At 51.4% G+C, this 14,863-nt stretch overlaps 1 protein-coding gene across 1 annotated transcript in view; it reads left to right on the top strand.

The window, feature by feature from the left end:
- LOC107109157 (protein PML-like) overlaps nucleotides 1-14,863 on the top strand; it is a 44,433-nt gene that overhangs the window by 12,233 nt on the left and 17,337 nt on the right. Inside the window, exons 3-7 of the mRNA XM_015409732.1 lie at nucleotides 4,651-5,231; nucleotides 5,912-5,961; nucleotides 7,348-7,440; nucleotides 9,119-9,362; nucleotides 11,001-11,053. Coding sequence (XP_015265218.1) covers nucleotides 4,651-5,231; nucleotides 5,912-5,961; nucleotides 7,348-7,440; nucleotides 9,119-9,362; nucleotides 11,001-11,053 — 1,021 coding nt within the window. The remainder of the gene's footprint in view (nucleotides 1-4,650; nucleotides 5,232-5,911; nucleotides 5,962-7,347; nucleotides 7,441-9,118; nucleotides 9,363-11,000; nucleotides 11,054-14,863) is intronic.

The following is a 14,863-nucleotide window of genomic DNA, read 5'->3' as shown; positions in this document are numbered from 1 at the left end:
TCACAGGGTGTCTGTTGTGGGGAGGGGAAGGGAAAGGAGATTGTAATCCGCTCTGAGACTCCAAGTGAAGGGCGGGGTATACATCCAATCTCCCCTTCTCCTTCCTCTTCCTCTTCTTCCTCCTCCTCTTCCTTTTCCTCTCTCTGTAAGATTCGATAAGATCTCAAGGGCTTGATCCGTACAAACCTTTTTGAGCTTGTGGGCAGGGGCATATTTGGAATTCTGAGTTATAGAAGATGAAGAAGAGATTGGATTCATACCCCGCCCTTCACTTGGAGTCTCAGAGCAGCTTACAAACTCCTTCCCCTCCCCACAACAGACACCCTGTGAGGTGGGTGGGGCTGAGAGAGCTCTGACCCAAAGGGCTCTTCTTCAAGGACAGCTGTGTCAGAGCTTGTGACTGACCCAGGGTCACATCAGCAGGTGCAAGTGGAGGAGTGGGCGCTCAAACCCGGTTCTCCCAGATTAGTGGGAGATCCTGTATTGAAATTTTATACAAAGTGTAAATTAATTTTTAAAGTGCGTAATTCATAAATTTATAAAATGCCACCTATTAACATTTTAGTGTGTGCTCCAGCTATGTTTTCTGTATGTCTAGCTGTACATCTCACTAAAATGTTAAGGCATTCTAGCATTTCATAGCATGCAGCAGACTGGACTGGAGCCTGATATGAAAGTTGTTTCCTATTTGGAACATAAGCTTTGATAAGCAGGAAAAAAAAACCCTTGGAAAATAAAAGAGAGGACACTCACCTAAATGCAAAATGATAAGAGAATTTACTTCTGAGGCAGTTTAGGAGCGAAACGAAGAATCAAGCCGGACGCTTTGTTAATTGATTGATGTGTTGTGATTCTCTTAATGTGTGGTGATCGGTTTATAAGATTGAGATTCTTATGTCTGAATTAATAGGTGGCGCTTTATAAATTTATGAATTAAGCACTTTAAAAATTAATTTACACTTTGTATAACATTTCAATAGAGTATCGACTGCATTATATACAAAACGTTTCCCTGGTAGTTTCTATAACTCTGATCTTGTATCAACTGGGAGGTCTTCTCTATATTACTTATATTTGGAATTCTGACACAGCATGGTGGGCACAGCAACAAAATGGGTGCCACAAAATGGCTGCTGCAGGAATGGGAGGCAGCCACAAAATGGCTGCCACAGCTTCACTTCAGTAACAGAGGGCAGATCCTTGTGCTGTGGTGGCAGCAGCTGCATGCATGTGTGTGTGTGTGTGTATATATATATATACAAGAAGAGGGACCCGCGATACTCACGCGGGGGGGAGCTCCACGTGGTGGAGGAGGAAGCAACCGTAGGTGAGTCTTCTCCCTTGCCCCCCTGGCACCAACGGCGAGGCCCGCACATCTCCCAGCTGCTGGACCCACCAAGCCTTCTCCCTCCTCCCCCGGCACCCGCCAAGCCTTCTCTCCCCCCCCCAGCAGCAGCAGCAGCGAGGCCCACGCAGCTCCCAGCCGCCAGGCCTTCTCCCTCCCCGGCGAGGCCTGAGTTTGGTCTGCCAGGTCTTCTCTTTTTCCCCTCCTGCCCCGGCAGTGGCAGCAGCGAGGCCTGAGCAGCTCACAGCTGCCGGCCCGCCAAGCCTTCTCCCACCCCCTTCTGCCTCAGCGGCGGCAGTGGGACAGTTGCCGGGGCGTTCTCTGCACATGCGCAGGGAACGCTCTTGTACTTTGGGGATGATTTAAATATCCCCCGTATACGTTTTTCAACTTTTTAGATTTTTCTGCACATCTGGGGATTGCCCCAAATATGCAGGAAAATCTCCCTGCCCCCGATGTGCGGATTTAGATATCCACATGCGAGGGGCACCTTGGCTATTAGATATATAGATATATATTTTCCCCCTCCCATCAATTTTCCTAGTGTGCATCTTTAAAAAAATTATGTTAACCTTTAAAGGGAATACAGGATAAAGAAAAGCAGTATGGGAAAAGGAATAAAAAGTATGATTACAAAAGCACAATACAGACGGCAACTTTGCTGATATTAAGGACAATCCTTGATTAAAATACACCGTGTATATAAAAAGAAGATACAGGGTAGCTGAAAGAACTGCTCTAACAAGCTACTCGATTTATTCTACCATTTTCTCATAATCTGCTATCGTTTTTATCCCATTGATCTTATCTATTTTATCATAAAACATGAATAACCTCATAGAAATTTTGTATGCAGTGTTAACATCTAGTGTGTATCTTACATTCCTGCCCAAATTAAGCTTGTGGGTAGGGGCAGATTTGGAATTCTGACACGGCATGGTGGGCGCAGCGAGAAAACAGGTGCCACAAAATGGCTGCCACGGCTTCACTTCAGTAACAGAGAGCAGATCCTTGTGTTGCGATGGCAGTGGCTGTAGATATATATCTATATATTTCCTTATATATAATTGAGTAGTGGGGTGACACTTTCTGAACATTCCACATGCTCCTAAATCAGTTGGTTCCATGACGTGTCACTCAGAAGCTTCAAGAATATTCGCGTGCCATCGGCCAGGTGCTGGGTCGGCTCCTCTTCCCCGCCCACTCCCACTTCAGTCACTATTCCCTGTCAGAATAACTGGCAAACGGCTGTCTCTCTTGATGAAGACACTTCTCCCGCTTGGCTCCTCTGTGGGACTAACTTTTTCCTCAGTGGCTGTTGGTAGGCAACCAAGCTTGGTTCTGTCAGTAAAAAGACAGGCCTTTGTGAGGAATTCATTGGGACCAGCCCTGACTAGGATTGCCTGCTCCAGGTTGGGAAATTCCTGCTAAATTTTTTTTTCTGAATCTTTCCGCCCCCCCCAACGCTGCCTTCCACAGGATCCACCCCCCAAATCTCCAAGTATTTCCCTACTCAGAGCTGTCAACCCTACTTTCCCCTCATTGCCTGTTGCTAGGCAACCAAGCTTGGTTCTGTCAGTAAAAGGCCCTTTCCACACCTGTTTTGGCCTTTGGGAGAAAACTCATTGGGGACAGTCCTGACTAGGGTTGTCAGCTCCAGGTAGGGAGATTCCTGGAGATTTTATGGTAGAGTCTATGGAAGCCAGGGTTTGGGGAGGGGAGAGGCCTCAGCTGAACAATGCCATAGAGCCAACCTTCCAAAGCAGTTATTTTCTCCAGGTGGGAGAGATCTGTTGTCTGGAGTTCAGTTGTGATACTTGGTGATCTTCAGGCTCCACCTGGAGGTTGGCTACCCTAGGCATAGTGCTTCAGAGCAGGGTCTGCTAGACCCAAGTTCTTGCTGTAGACTCTGAGTGGGTGATTTTGGACCAGTCACAGACCTTCAGCCTAACCTACCTCACAGGGTTGTTGTGCAAGTCAAAAGGGGGAGAGGAGAATGATGTAAGCTGCTTTGGTCCCCATTGCAGAGAAAGACTACTTTTCCTCCTGTGAAACCATTGTTGCCAATCTCCAGGTGAGGGCTGGAGATCACTCAGAATTACAACTGCTCTCCAGATGGCAGAGATCAGTTCCCCTGGAGAAAATGGGGTACTCTGTGCCCTTATATCCTGCTGAGCTGCCCCCCATGACAGCCAATGTGACGTGGCAGTCAGGGTTTCAGAGCATGGTAGAGACTGCAGGTGTGTGGGGGAAGCTGAAGAGTGAGAGGGAAATAAAGCTAGGTTGATGATTGGCTGGGATGGAGATAGGGTTGCCAAATCCAGGTGGGAAATTCCTGGAGATTTGAGGGATGGAACCTGGAGAGAGTGAGGTTTGAGGGGGCTGGGACCTCAGACAGGCACAATGCCATAGACTCCACCCTCCAAACCAGCCATCTCCTCCTGGGTAACAATTGTTGCCAATCTCCAGGTGATAGCTGGAGATCACTCAAAATTACAACTGCTCTTCAGGTAGCAGAGATCTGTTCCTCTGGAGAAAATGATGGACTCAGTGTCATTATACCCTGCTGAGGTCGCCACAGCATATTGATGCTGAGTGCCCAAGGCCTTGTACTCTCCTGGAGCCTCCTTCTGGAGCTCGTATTTATTTCCACAACGGGCATTCCTAATGTGTGTGTGTGTGTGTATCATCGGGGGTGCAGGTCGTCCCTAGCGGATGACAGGGTTGTGGGGACATATATTGCTGTTGTTGTTCAGTTATAAGATCTTTAGAATGCCACCTTGGTTGTATGATTCAGAGTGAGTATGGAGCACTGATTTTATTCTTACTAATTTTAATTAACTGTAGTACTCTGTATTATTGTATTTTATATTGTTTTATTGTTATAATCTGGCATTTTATGCCCTTGTTAGCCGCCCTGAGCCTTTGGGGAGGGCGGGATACAAATCCAAAGAATAAATAAATAGAGAGAGAGAGAGAGAGAGATTTGCATTTATTGAATTGTGTTTATAAACGGTTGTAAACTGCCCTGAGCCCCATTGGGGGGAGGGCGGTATAGAAGTAAAATAAATAATTTTGAAAAATGTGCACAGCCGATAGGGATCCCCAATAGTCAGCCTGATGCCTTGCTGGGCAAAAGCCCTAACCTGGCCCCGCCCACTCCCCAAAAACATTTGGCGTGTTCCAGAAAAGGTGTCAGTGGACACGCCCACAGGCACCACTTTGTGGATCCCCGCCATAGGACTAGGAGTGCAAAACTGGGACGCCAACGCGTTTGCATTTGGCCCTGTCTTTTGTCTCGACAGTCTCTATTGTTGCCAGTGCCGGAAGCCGCTGTGTTGCTCCTGCGCCCTGCTGGCGCCCTGCAACAAACACTCCTACTGCGACATCAGCAAGGAAATCGAGCAGAGGAAAGAAGAGCTAAACGGGATGAGCCAGGAACTATGGGAGAAGGAGCAGTGTTACGGGCAGACCCACGGCGACCTCCAGCAGAGGGTGCAGGAGATGGAGTCGGTGCGGAATGAAACCCGGGCGCTGATCGAGGAGAAGGTGGAGGAGATGGTCCGTCAGATCCGCGAGAAGGGGGACCAGCTCTTGGACGAGGTGGACAAGCAGCTCCACAAAGAACGTCAGGACACCCAGGCGAAACTGCAGGCCATGGAGAGTGCGCTCCACCGGATGAAGACCGGAACGCAGCTGGTGGAGAAGATGGTCAGCTTTGCCTCCGACCAGGTGGTGATGGACATGTACCCGTTCATCAGAGAGTCGTTGGACGAGCTCAAGAAGGAGCGAGTGCCGATGGCAGGGCTGAGGGTCCAGACGAGGAACTTTGCGGAGGTCAAAGACCAGCTCCAAGCTCTCTGTAAGAAAGTGATGGGACAGAAAGGTGAGGCATTGCCTGGTGTCAGGCCTTCTGGCCTGCTCTGGGGACTTCTTAGGAACATCAGAAGAGCCCCACTGGATCAGACCAGTGGTCCATCTAGTCCAGCATCCTGTCTCACACAGTGGCCAACCAGTTCCTCCAGAGGGCCAACAACAGGGCATAGAGGTTGAGGCCTTCTTTAGAACATAAGAAGAGCCCCTGCTGGCTCTGACCAGTGGTGCATCTAGTCCAGCATCCTGACATACAGTGGCCAACCAGTTCCTCTGGAGGGCCAACGACAGGGCAGAGAGGCTGAGGCTTTCATAAGAACACCAGAAGAGCCCGGCTGGATCAGACCAGTGGTCCATCTAGTCCAGCCTCCTGTCTCACACAGGGGCCAACCAGTTCCTCTGGAGGGCCAACGACAGGGCAGAGAGGCTGAGGCTTTCATAAGAACACCAGAAGAGCCCGGCTGGATCAGACCAGTGGTCCATCTAGTCCAGCCTCCTGTCTCACACAGGGGCCAACCAGTTCCTCTGGAGGGCCAACAACACAACATAGAGGCCAAGGTTTCCCCTGATAAAAACATCAGAATAGCCCTGCTGGATCAGACTAACAGTCTGTCTCATGTTCTTATGAGATCCTGGAGAGCTGTTTCCTGTCAAATATATAAATCAATTTTACACATTCTTTTCTTCCCGTAGATCCTGCTGTTGCTAGCCATGTGCCTTCTACTTCTGTTGCACTCAACACGGTAAGGTTGTGGGAGGGGATGTGGAAGGTGTCATGGGCTTGGGGTACCAATCAAAGGGAGTCCAGAACAAGCCAAGGCCAGGAGCCAAGAAGACAGTGCGAAGTCCAAAAAGCCAAGCCAGGGTCAGGAGCCAGAAACACATAGCAAAGTCCAGATCACCAACCAGAAACGTAGTCCAAAGCCAAGCCGGGGTCAGGAGCCAGGAACACAGAGCCAAGTCCAAAGCCAGGGGTAGGGATGGCTCATTCAGGCCCCTTTTGGGCTGCTGCGGGCCGATTCAGATTACCTGATCTAAATCGGCTTGCCGCTGAATTGCCACCGAAATTCGGCGGCAATTCGGCCCCATTATATCCTACGGGCCATTGAAGTCAATGGCGAAAACATGGGGTATATTCTGGGGGATGGAGGGGAGGGGGTTTGAGGGAGAGGCTCCAAACTCGCAGGGTAGTTTGGACTGAGGACAGGGCCTGTATAAATGTTGTTCCTGTGGGTCTTTTGGGGTTTCTGTGTGGCACTGTGGCATGCTTGCAGTGCCACAGTGCCACTTGTTCTGGAGTGTGCCACTTGTTCTCATGGCAAACAGGCACCTCCCAAGACAGTTCACTTTCCTGGAGATGCTCTGGGAGAGTCTGACTGCTGGGTGCTGCCTGCTTGCCTGCCTTAAGTGCTGCTGGATGGGCTTCCCCATTGGAAACAATGGAGGGAATGGGGGTAACCTGGTTGGGTGCCCGTAGAATTGAGCGCACTGGTCCAATTGCTTTGGGACATGGGGGTTTATGTGGGGAGAGGCTCCCGAAGCTACCCTGAAAATTTGGAGCCTCTCCCTCAAACCCCCTCCCCCCGAGAGCCACTAACAGCACCATGGGGGGGGGGAAAGTAACTTTCTTTCCCACCATAGAGAACACCATAGAGACCATAGAGTAGTTTCAGAGGGTCGGACTAGAATCTGGGAGACTCGGGTTCGAATCCCTTCTGTGCCATGGAAGCTTGCCGGGTGCAATTGAGCCAATCACACACAGTCGGCCTAGCCGGCCTCACAAGGTTGTTGTGAGGCTAAAGGGGAAGAGGAGAAAAGTGAAAGTCACTTTGGGTTCCCACCTGGAAGAAAGGCAGGGTATTAATGAATAAATAGGAACATCCATGTTGAAGGAAGGGAAGATATGGGCCAGGGCCATAGCACAGGGTGTGTGTGGGGGTAACCATGGAAATTTGGGCACCTATCCTCCCCCTCCACCACCACCACTTAGATTAGGATCAGCGCTCACTTCCTTGATTACCTTCGGCTTCTGGTTCGTCGTCAAAAGGAGCCGAGTTCAACCGTCTGTCGGTCTCTCTTGGGACTCGAAGCTGTTTTAATTTCCGCTTCTGCTTCTTTTTTGCATACAGGAAGCTCCACGTAATGAGATTAACCACCCCAAGGCCCAGGGGTCGCAGATGCCCACGTATACCCTCAGCATTGAAAAGAGTCCTTATGGATTCGTAAGTTCCTCGTGGGTGGTATTGTTTCTGTGTCTCCTGAGCCGTTCACAGGGACGTGAGAGAAGCCGTGTTGGATCAGGCCTGTGGCCCGTCCAGTCCTTCGCTCTGGGTCACACAGTGGCCAAAACCCAGGTGCCATCAGGCGGTCTGCCAGCGGGGCCAGGACAGTAGAAGCCCTCCCCACTGTTGCCCCTCCCCCAAGCACCAAGAATATGGAGCATCCCTTGCCCCAGACCGAGAGTTCCTACCTATACCTTGTGACTAATAGCCACTCATGGTGGACAGTTCCACAAGGCCTGTAAGGCTTTTGGCAGGGGCAGCGGCCATCAAATATCATCTGGCCCTTCCTGTTACCGTCCGGTTACCATCTGTTATCATCTATTACAAGGTCTTCAATTTTCGAGGACTCCGAACAACAACCCGCCGTGGTTTAGCCGAAGTTAGGGTATCTAACATCTGGAATTCCTCTATGAGATTTAGCCCTGGAGAGCCCGTTTGGTGTAGTGGTGCGGAGCGTGGAGTCTAATCTGGGAGAACCGGGGTTGATTCCCCGCTCCTCGACATGCAGCTGCTGGTGTGACCTTGGGTCCGTCACAAGTTCTCTCAGAGCTATTCTCTCGAGGGCAGTTCTCCAGAAAGCTCTCTCAGCCCCAGCTACTCACAGGGTGTCTGTTGTGGGGAGGGGAAGGGAAACGAGAGTGTAAGCCGCTCTGAGACTCCTTCAGGTCGTGAAGGGTGGGGTATAAATCCAATCTCCTCCTCCTCTTCTTTCCGCTTGTAACCTTAACCTAATAATATCGGGACACCATGGAAACAGTTTGAAGTCATTTGAACGTTGTTTTAGGGGTTATGGTTTTACAGTTTTTAATGTCTGATTTTATTCTGCAGGGGTCGTTTCGTAGAAAAAGAGGTGCAGGAGCTCATTAGCATAACTCATTAGCATAACTCATTTGCATATGACACACACCCTGACATCACCGGAAGTGTGTCAGAAGGCAACACCCACCGCTCAGGCTCTACTGGACTGTTTTGGATTGCTAGCTATTGGGGGGGGGGAACGTGCAGATCTGTCCTCGCAGAGGAGGGAGAGCTTGTACCTAAATAAAACTTGGTCTTAAAGGTGCCACCGGACTGTTTTGGACCAGGGGGCCGGGGGGGGGGAGCTCTGCAACTTACCTGTCTGCTTCTTGCTCTGACTGAGGGCTGCTGGGAGCAGGGGGTGGGGCTTGTTGCATGTGCCCGCCCCCTGGGCTCTTTACTGCCGGAGCTCCGCTCCTGTGCGCTCCTGCAGGAAATGACCCCTGTTGTACTGCAAGCAGTGTTGTAACCCACCCTGAGCCCGTTTGCGGGAAGGGCAGGGATTGAAATTGAACCAAATAAATAACCTCGGGTACACAAAGTATGGACCGTCTCCTCCCATGAGCACAGGGAGAGGCCCTCCTAACTCTCCCATGAATCAAAGAGGCTAGTTGGGTGGGAGCCCTGCCATTATGGAGCAGCCTCCCCAGGGAGTTGCGGCTGGCCCCTTCGCTGTCGATCTTTAGGAGTTCGTTTTAAGACAGTCTTATTTCGGACTGCGGCCTTCAGCTCAGTCTGGAAGAAAATCATGGCTCACTGCCTCGAGCGGAGGGCCCAGGTCACCCTCCATGAGCGCCACGGTTTGCTTCTTCCCTCCTAGACCCCTTCCATGACCACCCCGAGGAAACGCCCTCTGAACCTGTGCGAGAAATCCATCCAGGCCTCCCCCAAGACGCTGAAGCACGAGTCTCCCAAGAGCCAGGAAGGAGAAACCTCCACCAGGCACATCCAGGAGGTGGCGACGTGCTCCCAGTGCGCCTTCGAAATGACCCCGGAGAGAGACCGGAGGGTCGTCATCTGCTCGGGCGACGCGGACCATTCTCCCCCGGAGATCTGTGAATCGGGTAAGGGAAACGGGAGCAGCGTTCGACTTGGCTGTCCTCAGTCTCAAAAGAGCAGGAGGTTTGGGGCTTGCTAAAGTCGCTTGGCCTTGACTCGGGGTTGCTACGCAGAGGCAGGCAATGGCAAACCACCCCTGTTTGCCTCTTGCCTTGACGTGGGTGCCCCAGGCTAGCCCGGTCTCATCAGATCTCTGAAGCTAAGCAGGGTCAGCCCTGATCAGTATTTGGATGGGAGACCACCGAGGAAGCCCGGGGTTGTTACGCAGAGGCAGACAGTGGCAAAACTCCTCTGCTTCTCTGCCCTGATCTGGACGGCCCAGGCTAGCCTGATCTTGTGAGTTGTCAGAAGCTAAGCAGGGTTAGTCCCGGTCAGTATTTGGGTGGGAGACCACCAAGGAAGCTTGGGGTTGTTACGCAGAGGCAGGCAGTGGCAAAACTCCTCTGCTTCTCTGCCCTGATCTGGACGGCCCAGGCTAGCCTGATCTTGTGAGTTGTCAGAAGCTAAGCAGGGTTAGCCCTGGTCAGTATTTTGGGTGGGAGACCACCAAGGAAGCGCGGGGTTGCTACGCAGAGGCAGGCAGTGTCAAAACACCTCTGTCTGCCTGACATGGATGGCCCAGGCTAGCTCAACCTCATAACCTCTTGGAAGCTGAGCAGGGTCGGCCCTGGTTAGTACTAGGATGGGAGACCACCGAGGAAGTCCAGGGTTGCTACGCAGAGGCAGGGAATGGCAAACCCACCTCTGAACAGCTCTTTCATGAAAAAGAACCCTTCTGGGTGGCTACAAGCAAGTTGATGGCACTTTCTGCCGCCAAAGCCCCTGGAGGCACATTAACACATTTGGGTTTGCTCTGCCTGAACGTATCATCACCCTACCAGCACTGTCCAAGAAAATGGATGAAGGCACAGAGCCCACGTTTGCCAGGGGATGTATAATGAACAGGCGATTTCTTAGATGTATAAAGGCCCACGCCCCAAATGGGTGAGCCACGCACCCGCCTCCGTGGTCTCACAAACCCACAGGAATCTCCTTGTCTCTGCCACAACCCCGAATAAGCAGATGGATCTCCAGTCGAATGAAACACTTACTATCCAGTAGAATGCAACGTTTTACCAGTTTGGTGTCGTGGTTAAGTGCGCGGACTCTAATCTGGGAGAACCGGGTTTGATTCCCCACGCCTCCACTTGCACCTGGCTAGATGACCTTGGGCAAGCCGTAGTTCTGACAGGAGCTGTTCTTGGAAAAAGAGTAGTTTCTGTCAAGAGCTCTCTCAGCCCCAAAGATCCTTCCTTCCTTCAGAGAGAGTCAGTTTGGTGTCGTGGTTAAGTGCGCGGACTCTAATCTGGGAGAACCAAGTTTGATTCCCCACTCCTCCACTCGCACCTCGCTAGATGACCTTGGGCAAGCCGTAGTTCTGATAAGAGCTGTTCTTGAAAAAGAACAGTTTCTGTCAAGAGCTCTCTCTGTTCTTGAAAAAGAGCAGTTTCTGTCAGAGCTCTCTCAGCCCCACCTACCTCGCAGGGTGTCTGTTGTGGGGAGGGGCAGGGAAAGGAGTTTGTAAGCCACTCTGAGACACCTTTGGGGAGTGAAGGGCGGGGTATAAATCCAATCTTCTCTTTTTCTTCTTCCTGTGCTTACAGAGGTCGCCAGTATAGTGATCAGCAGTTCCGAGGACTCCAATGCTGAAACCATGGTAAGGTTCAGATCTTGTCGGCATTAGTGAAGGGAATGCTGGGTATAGAGAACAGCGTTAACATGGTTATCCCACGAAAAACAGGATTCCTGCTAGCAGGGTTCAAGAAATATGCGTGGGTGTTGGCTGAGGCCCACAGCTGAACAAAGATACTTGTAAGATCTGCTTGCTAAACGAAACGGAAAATCCAGTGGCGCCTGAAAGACGAACCAAGTTTCTTCCAAGGTGAGCTTTCGTGAGACGGAGCTCCGCTCCACAGGTAGGTGCTCCTGAAAGCTCATTTTGAAATAAACGTGGTTAAGTCGTTAATGACCCTGTATAGCTCTGTGGTGCGGCCTCATTTGGAATCCTGTGGATAGTTCTGGTCAACGTATCTCCAAAAGGACATTAAAAGGTAAAGGTTCCCTTGCTCGAAAGCCAGTCGAGTCCAACTCTAGGGTTGCGGTGCTCATCTCTGATTCAAAGCCGAAGAGCCAGCGCTGTCCGAAGACGTTTCCGTGGTCATGTGGCCGGCATGACTAAACACCAAGGCTCACGGAACGCTGTTCCCTTCCCACCGAAGTGGTGCCTATTTATCTACTTGCAATTTCTTGCTTTCAAACTGCTAGGTGGGCAGGAGCGGGAACTAGAGACGGGAGCTCACTCCGTCATGCGGCAACCCGGGTCTCAAACTGCTGAACTACTGACCTTCCACAGCCTGCAGTTCAGCATCTTAACCACTTGAGCCACCGCAGCTCCGACATTGGACATTGCAGAGCAGGAAAAAGTACAGAGGAGGGCAACCGAGATGATGAAGGGGGTTGGAGCCCCCTTCCCTAGGAGGAAAGGGAGAAGAGTCCGGGACTTTTCAGTTGAGAAAAGAGACAAGTAAGGGGATGACGACATGATAGGGGTCGATAAAATTATGTATGTGGCGGAGAGAGTGGACAAATAACTTTTTCTCCCTCTCCCCAAACACTAGAACTCGAGAGTATTCAGTGAAGCTGATGGGCAGGAGGTTCAGGACGGACAAAAGGAAATACTACTTTACACTGAGAGTGATTAAAAGCTCGAATGGGCTGCCAGAGGATGTAGTGATGGCCACAGGAATAAGCAGCTTTAAAAGGGGGTAAGATAAGATTCATGGAGGATAAGTCAGTCAATGGCTACATTCATGGTGACTGAGGGGAACCTCCACATTCGGAGGCACTAAGCCTCTGGATCCCAGAGCCAGGAGGCAACATCAGGGGAAGGCCTCAGTCTCTTTGCTTTGTTGTTGGCCCTCCAGAGGAACCAGTTGGTCACTGTGTGAGACAGGATGCTGGACTGGATGGACCGCTGGTCTGATCTAGCAGGGCTCTTCTGATGCTGTTATTAGGGGAAGGCAGGGCTCTTCTTATGTTCTTATGAAGGCCTCAGCCTCTATGCCCTGTTGTTGGCCCTCCGGAGGAACTGGTTGGCCACCGTGTGAGACGGGATGCTGGACTAGATGGACCATTGGTCTGATCCAGCAGGGCTCTTCTTATGTTCTTATGAAGGCCTCAGCCTCTATGCCCTGTTGTTGGCCCTCCGGAGGAACTGGTTGGCCACCGTGTGAGACGGGATGCTGGACTAGATGGACCATTGGTCTGATCCAGCAGGGCTCTTCTTATGTTCTTATGAAGGCCTCAGCCTCTATGCCCTGTTGTTGGCCCTCCGGAGGAACTGGTTGGCCACCGTGTGAGACGGGATGCTGGACTAGATGGACCATTGGTCTGATCCAGCAGGGCTCTTCTTATGTTCTTATGAAGGCCTCAGCCTCTATGCCCTGTTGTTGGCCCTCCGGAGGAACTGGTTGGCCACCGTGTGAGACGGGATGCTGGACTAGATGGACCATTGGTCTGATCCAGCAGGGCTCTTCTTATGTTCTTATGAAGGCCTCAGCCTCTATGCCCTGTTGTTGGCCCTCCGGAGGAACTGGTTGGCCACCGTGTGAGACGGGATGCTGGACTAGATGGACCATTGGTCTGATCCAGCAGGGCTCTTCTTATGTTCTTATGAAGGCCTCAGCCTCTATGCCCTGTTGTTGGCCCTCCGGAGGAACTGGTTGGCCACCGTGTGAGACGGGATGCTGGACTAGATGGACCATTGGTCTGATCCAGCAGGGCTCTTCTTATGTTCTTATGAAGGCCTCAGCCTCTATGCCCTGTTGTTGGCCCTCCGGAGGAACTGGTTGGCCACCGTGTGAGACGGGATGCTGGACTAGATGGACCATTGGTCTGATCCAGCAGGGCTCTTCTTATGTTCTTATGAAGGCCTCAGCCTCTATGCCCTGTTGTTGGCCCTCCGGAGGAACTGGTTGGCCACCGTGTGAGACGGGATGCTGGACTAGATGGACCATTGGTCTGATCCAGCAGGGCTCTTCTTATGTTCTTATGAAGGCCTCAGCCTCTATGCCCTGTTGTTGGCCCTCCGGAGGAACTGGTTGGCCACCGTGTGAGACGGGATGCTGGACTAGATGGACCATTGGTCTGATCCAGCAGGGCTCTTCTTATGTTCTTATGAAGGCCTCAGCCTCTATGCCCTGTTGTTGGCCCTCCGGAGGAACTGGTTGGCCACCGTGTGAGACGGGATGCTGGACTAGATGGACCATTGGTCTGATCCAGCAGGGCTCTTCTTATGTTCTTATGAAGGCCTCAGCCTCTATGCCCTGTTGTTGGCCCTCCGGAGGAACTGGTTGGCCACCGTGTGAGACAGGAGGCTGCACCAGATGGACTATTGGTCTGATCCAGCAGGGCTGTTCTGATGTACATGTGTTCTTAAAATACCACTACACTTTTTTTTAAAAAAAATGTTGCCTGGCCAGCCTAACACGGCTACCCCTCATTGCTGGGTTGACCTGCACAAAACCCAGAACGAGAGAAAATCCTGGCAATCCCTTTTTATTTGGGCCAATCCGTTTTTGTCTTCGCTCAGGCAGGACGGCTCTGGAGCCAACTAATTTATGCAAGTAGCCAAATCGCTCGCTCACAATTTTAATGCCAGTCGCTCACAGTGTAGAATTTTTGCTCACAAGACTCCACCCATGCTCCCTCTAAGCTGTGGAGTCTTGTGAGCAAAAATCCCACTTTGTAAGTTAGTGGCGTTCAAGTTGCGAGCGAGCAATTTGGCTCCTGCTTAAATTAGTTTGCTCTGGAGCCATCCTTCCTGAGCGGAGACAAAAACGTGTGAGCTGGAGGCTAAAAAACTGTGAGCGAGCTCACACTCAGCTTCGAGGAAACACTGGACTCCACAGTTTAGAGGGCGGATTGGCTGTGGGATGCTGACAGAGGCGCCCTGACTGGTTTAATTCCTCGATTCGAAGTCTAGAAGCATCTTAGAGACCAAGAGGTGTGAACAGAGGTCATGTGACAGAGCAGGTATGCCTCTCCAAACGCTCCCAATTGTGTCTTCCAAAGTGACTGGGGATGCTTGTCTTCAAGTTCTGAGTTTACCTCAGTAGTGAGGGGTCGAATGACCATCGTGTACAGCAGGGATGACCCCACCGTGGCACCCACGGGCACAGTGACACCCGGTGACACCTTTCCTGGCACCCACCATGTGTTTTTTAAGCAAGTGGGTAGGGCCACGTGGGGCCTGTGTCCAACAGGGCTTCCGATTGGCTGTGCAGATTAGGATAACAATGCTACAAGAAGAGCCCTGAGCAGCAGCGGCTGCAAGGTTAGTGTTGGTTTTCTTCTTTCTTCCCCGCCCAGTGTGTTTTTAAAAAATTACCACTCTTCTCCCTTGCACTTGGGCTTCCTCTGTGTGATTGGTTCTGCCTCCTGCGGCAGCCATTTTGTGGTAGCCTCC

This window comes from Gekko japonicus, unplaced genomic scaffold, assembly GCF_001447785.1.
Source record: "Gekko japonicus isolate JY-2015 unplaced genomic scaffold, Gekko_japonicus_V1.1 scaffold3962, whole genome shotgun sequence".
NCBI classification, from domain to species: Eukaryota; Metazoa; Chordata; class Lepidosauria; order Squamata; family Gekkonidae; genus Gekko; species Gekko japonicus.
Note: the sequence above shows the minus strand (reverse complement) of the source record. Positions and strands in the feature narration are given on the sequence as shown.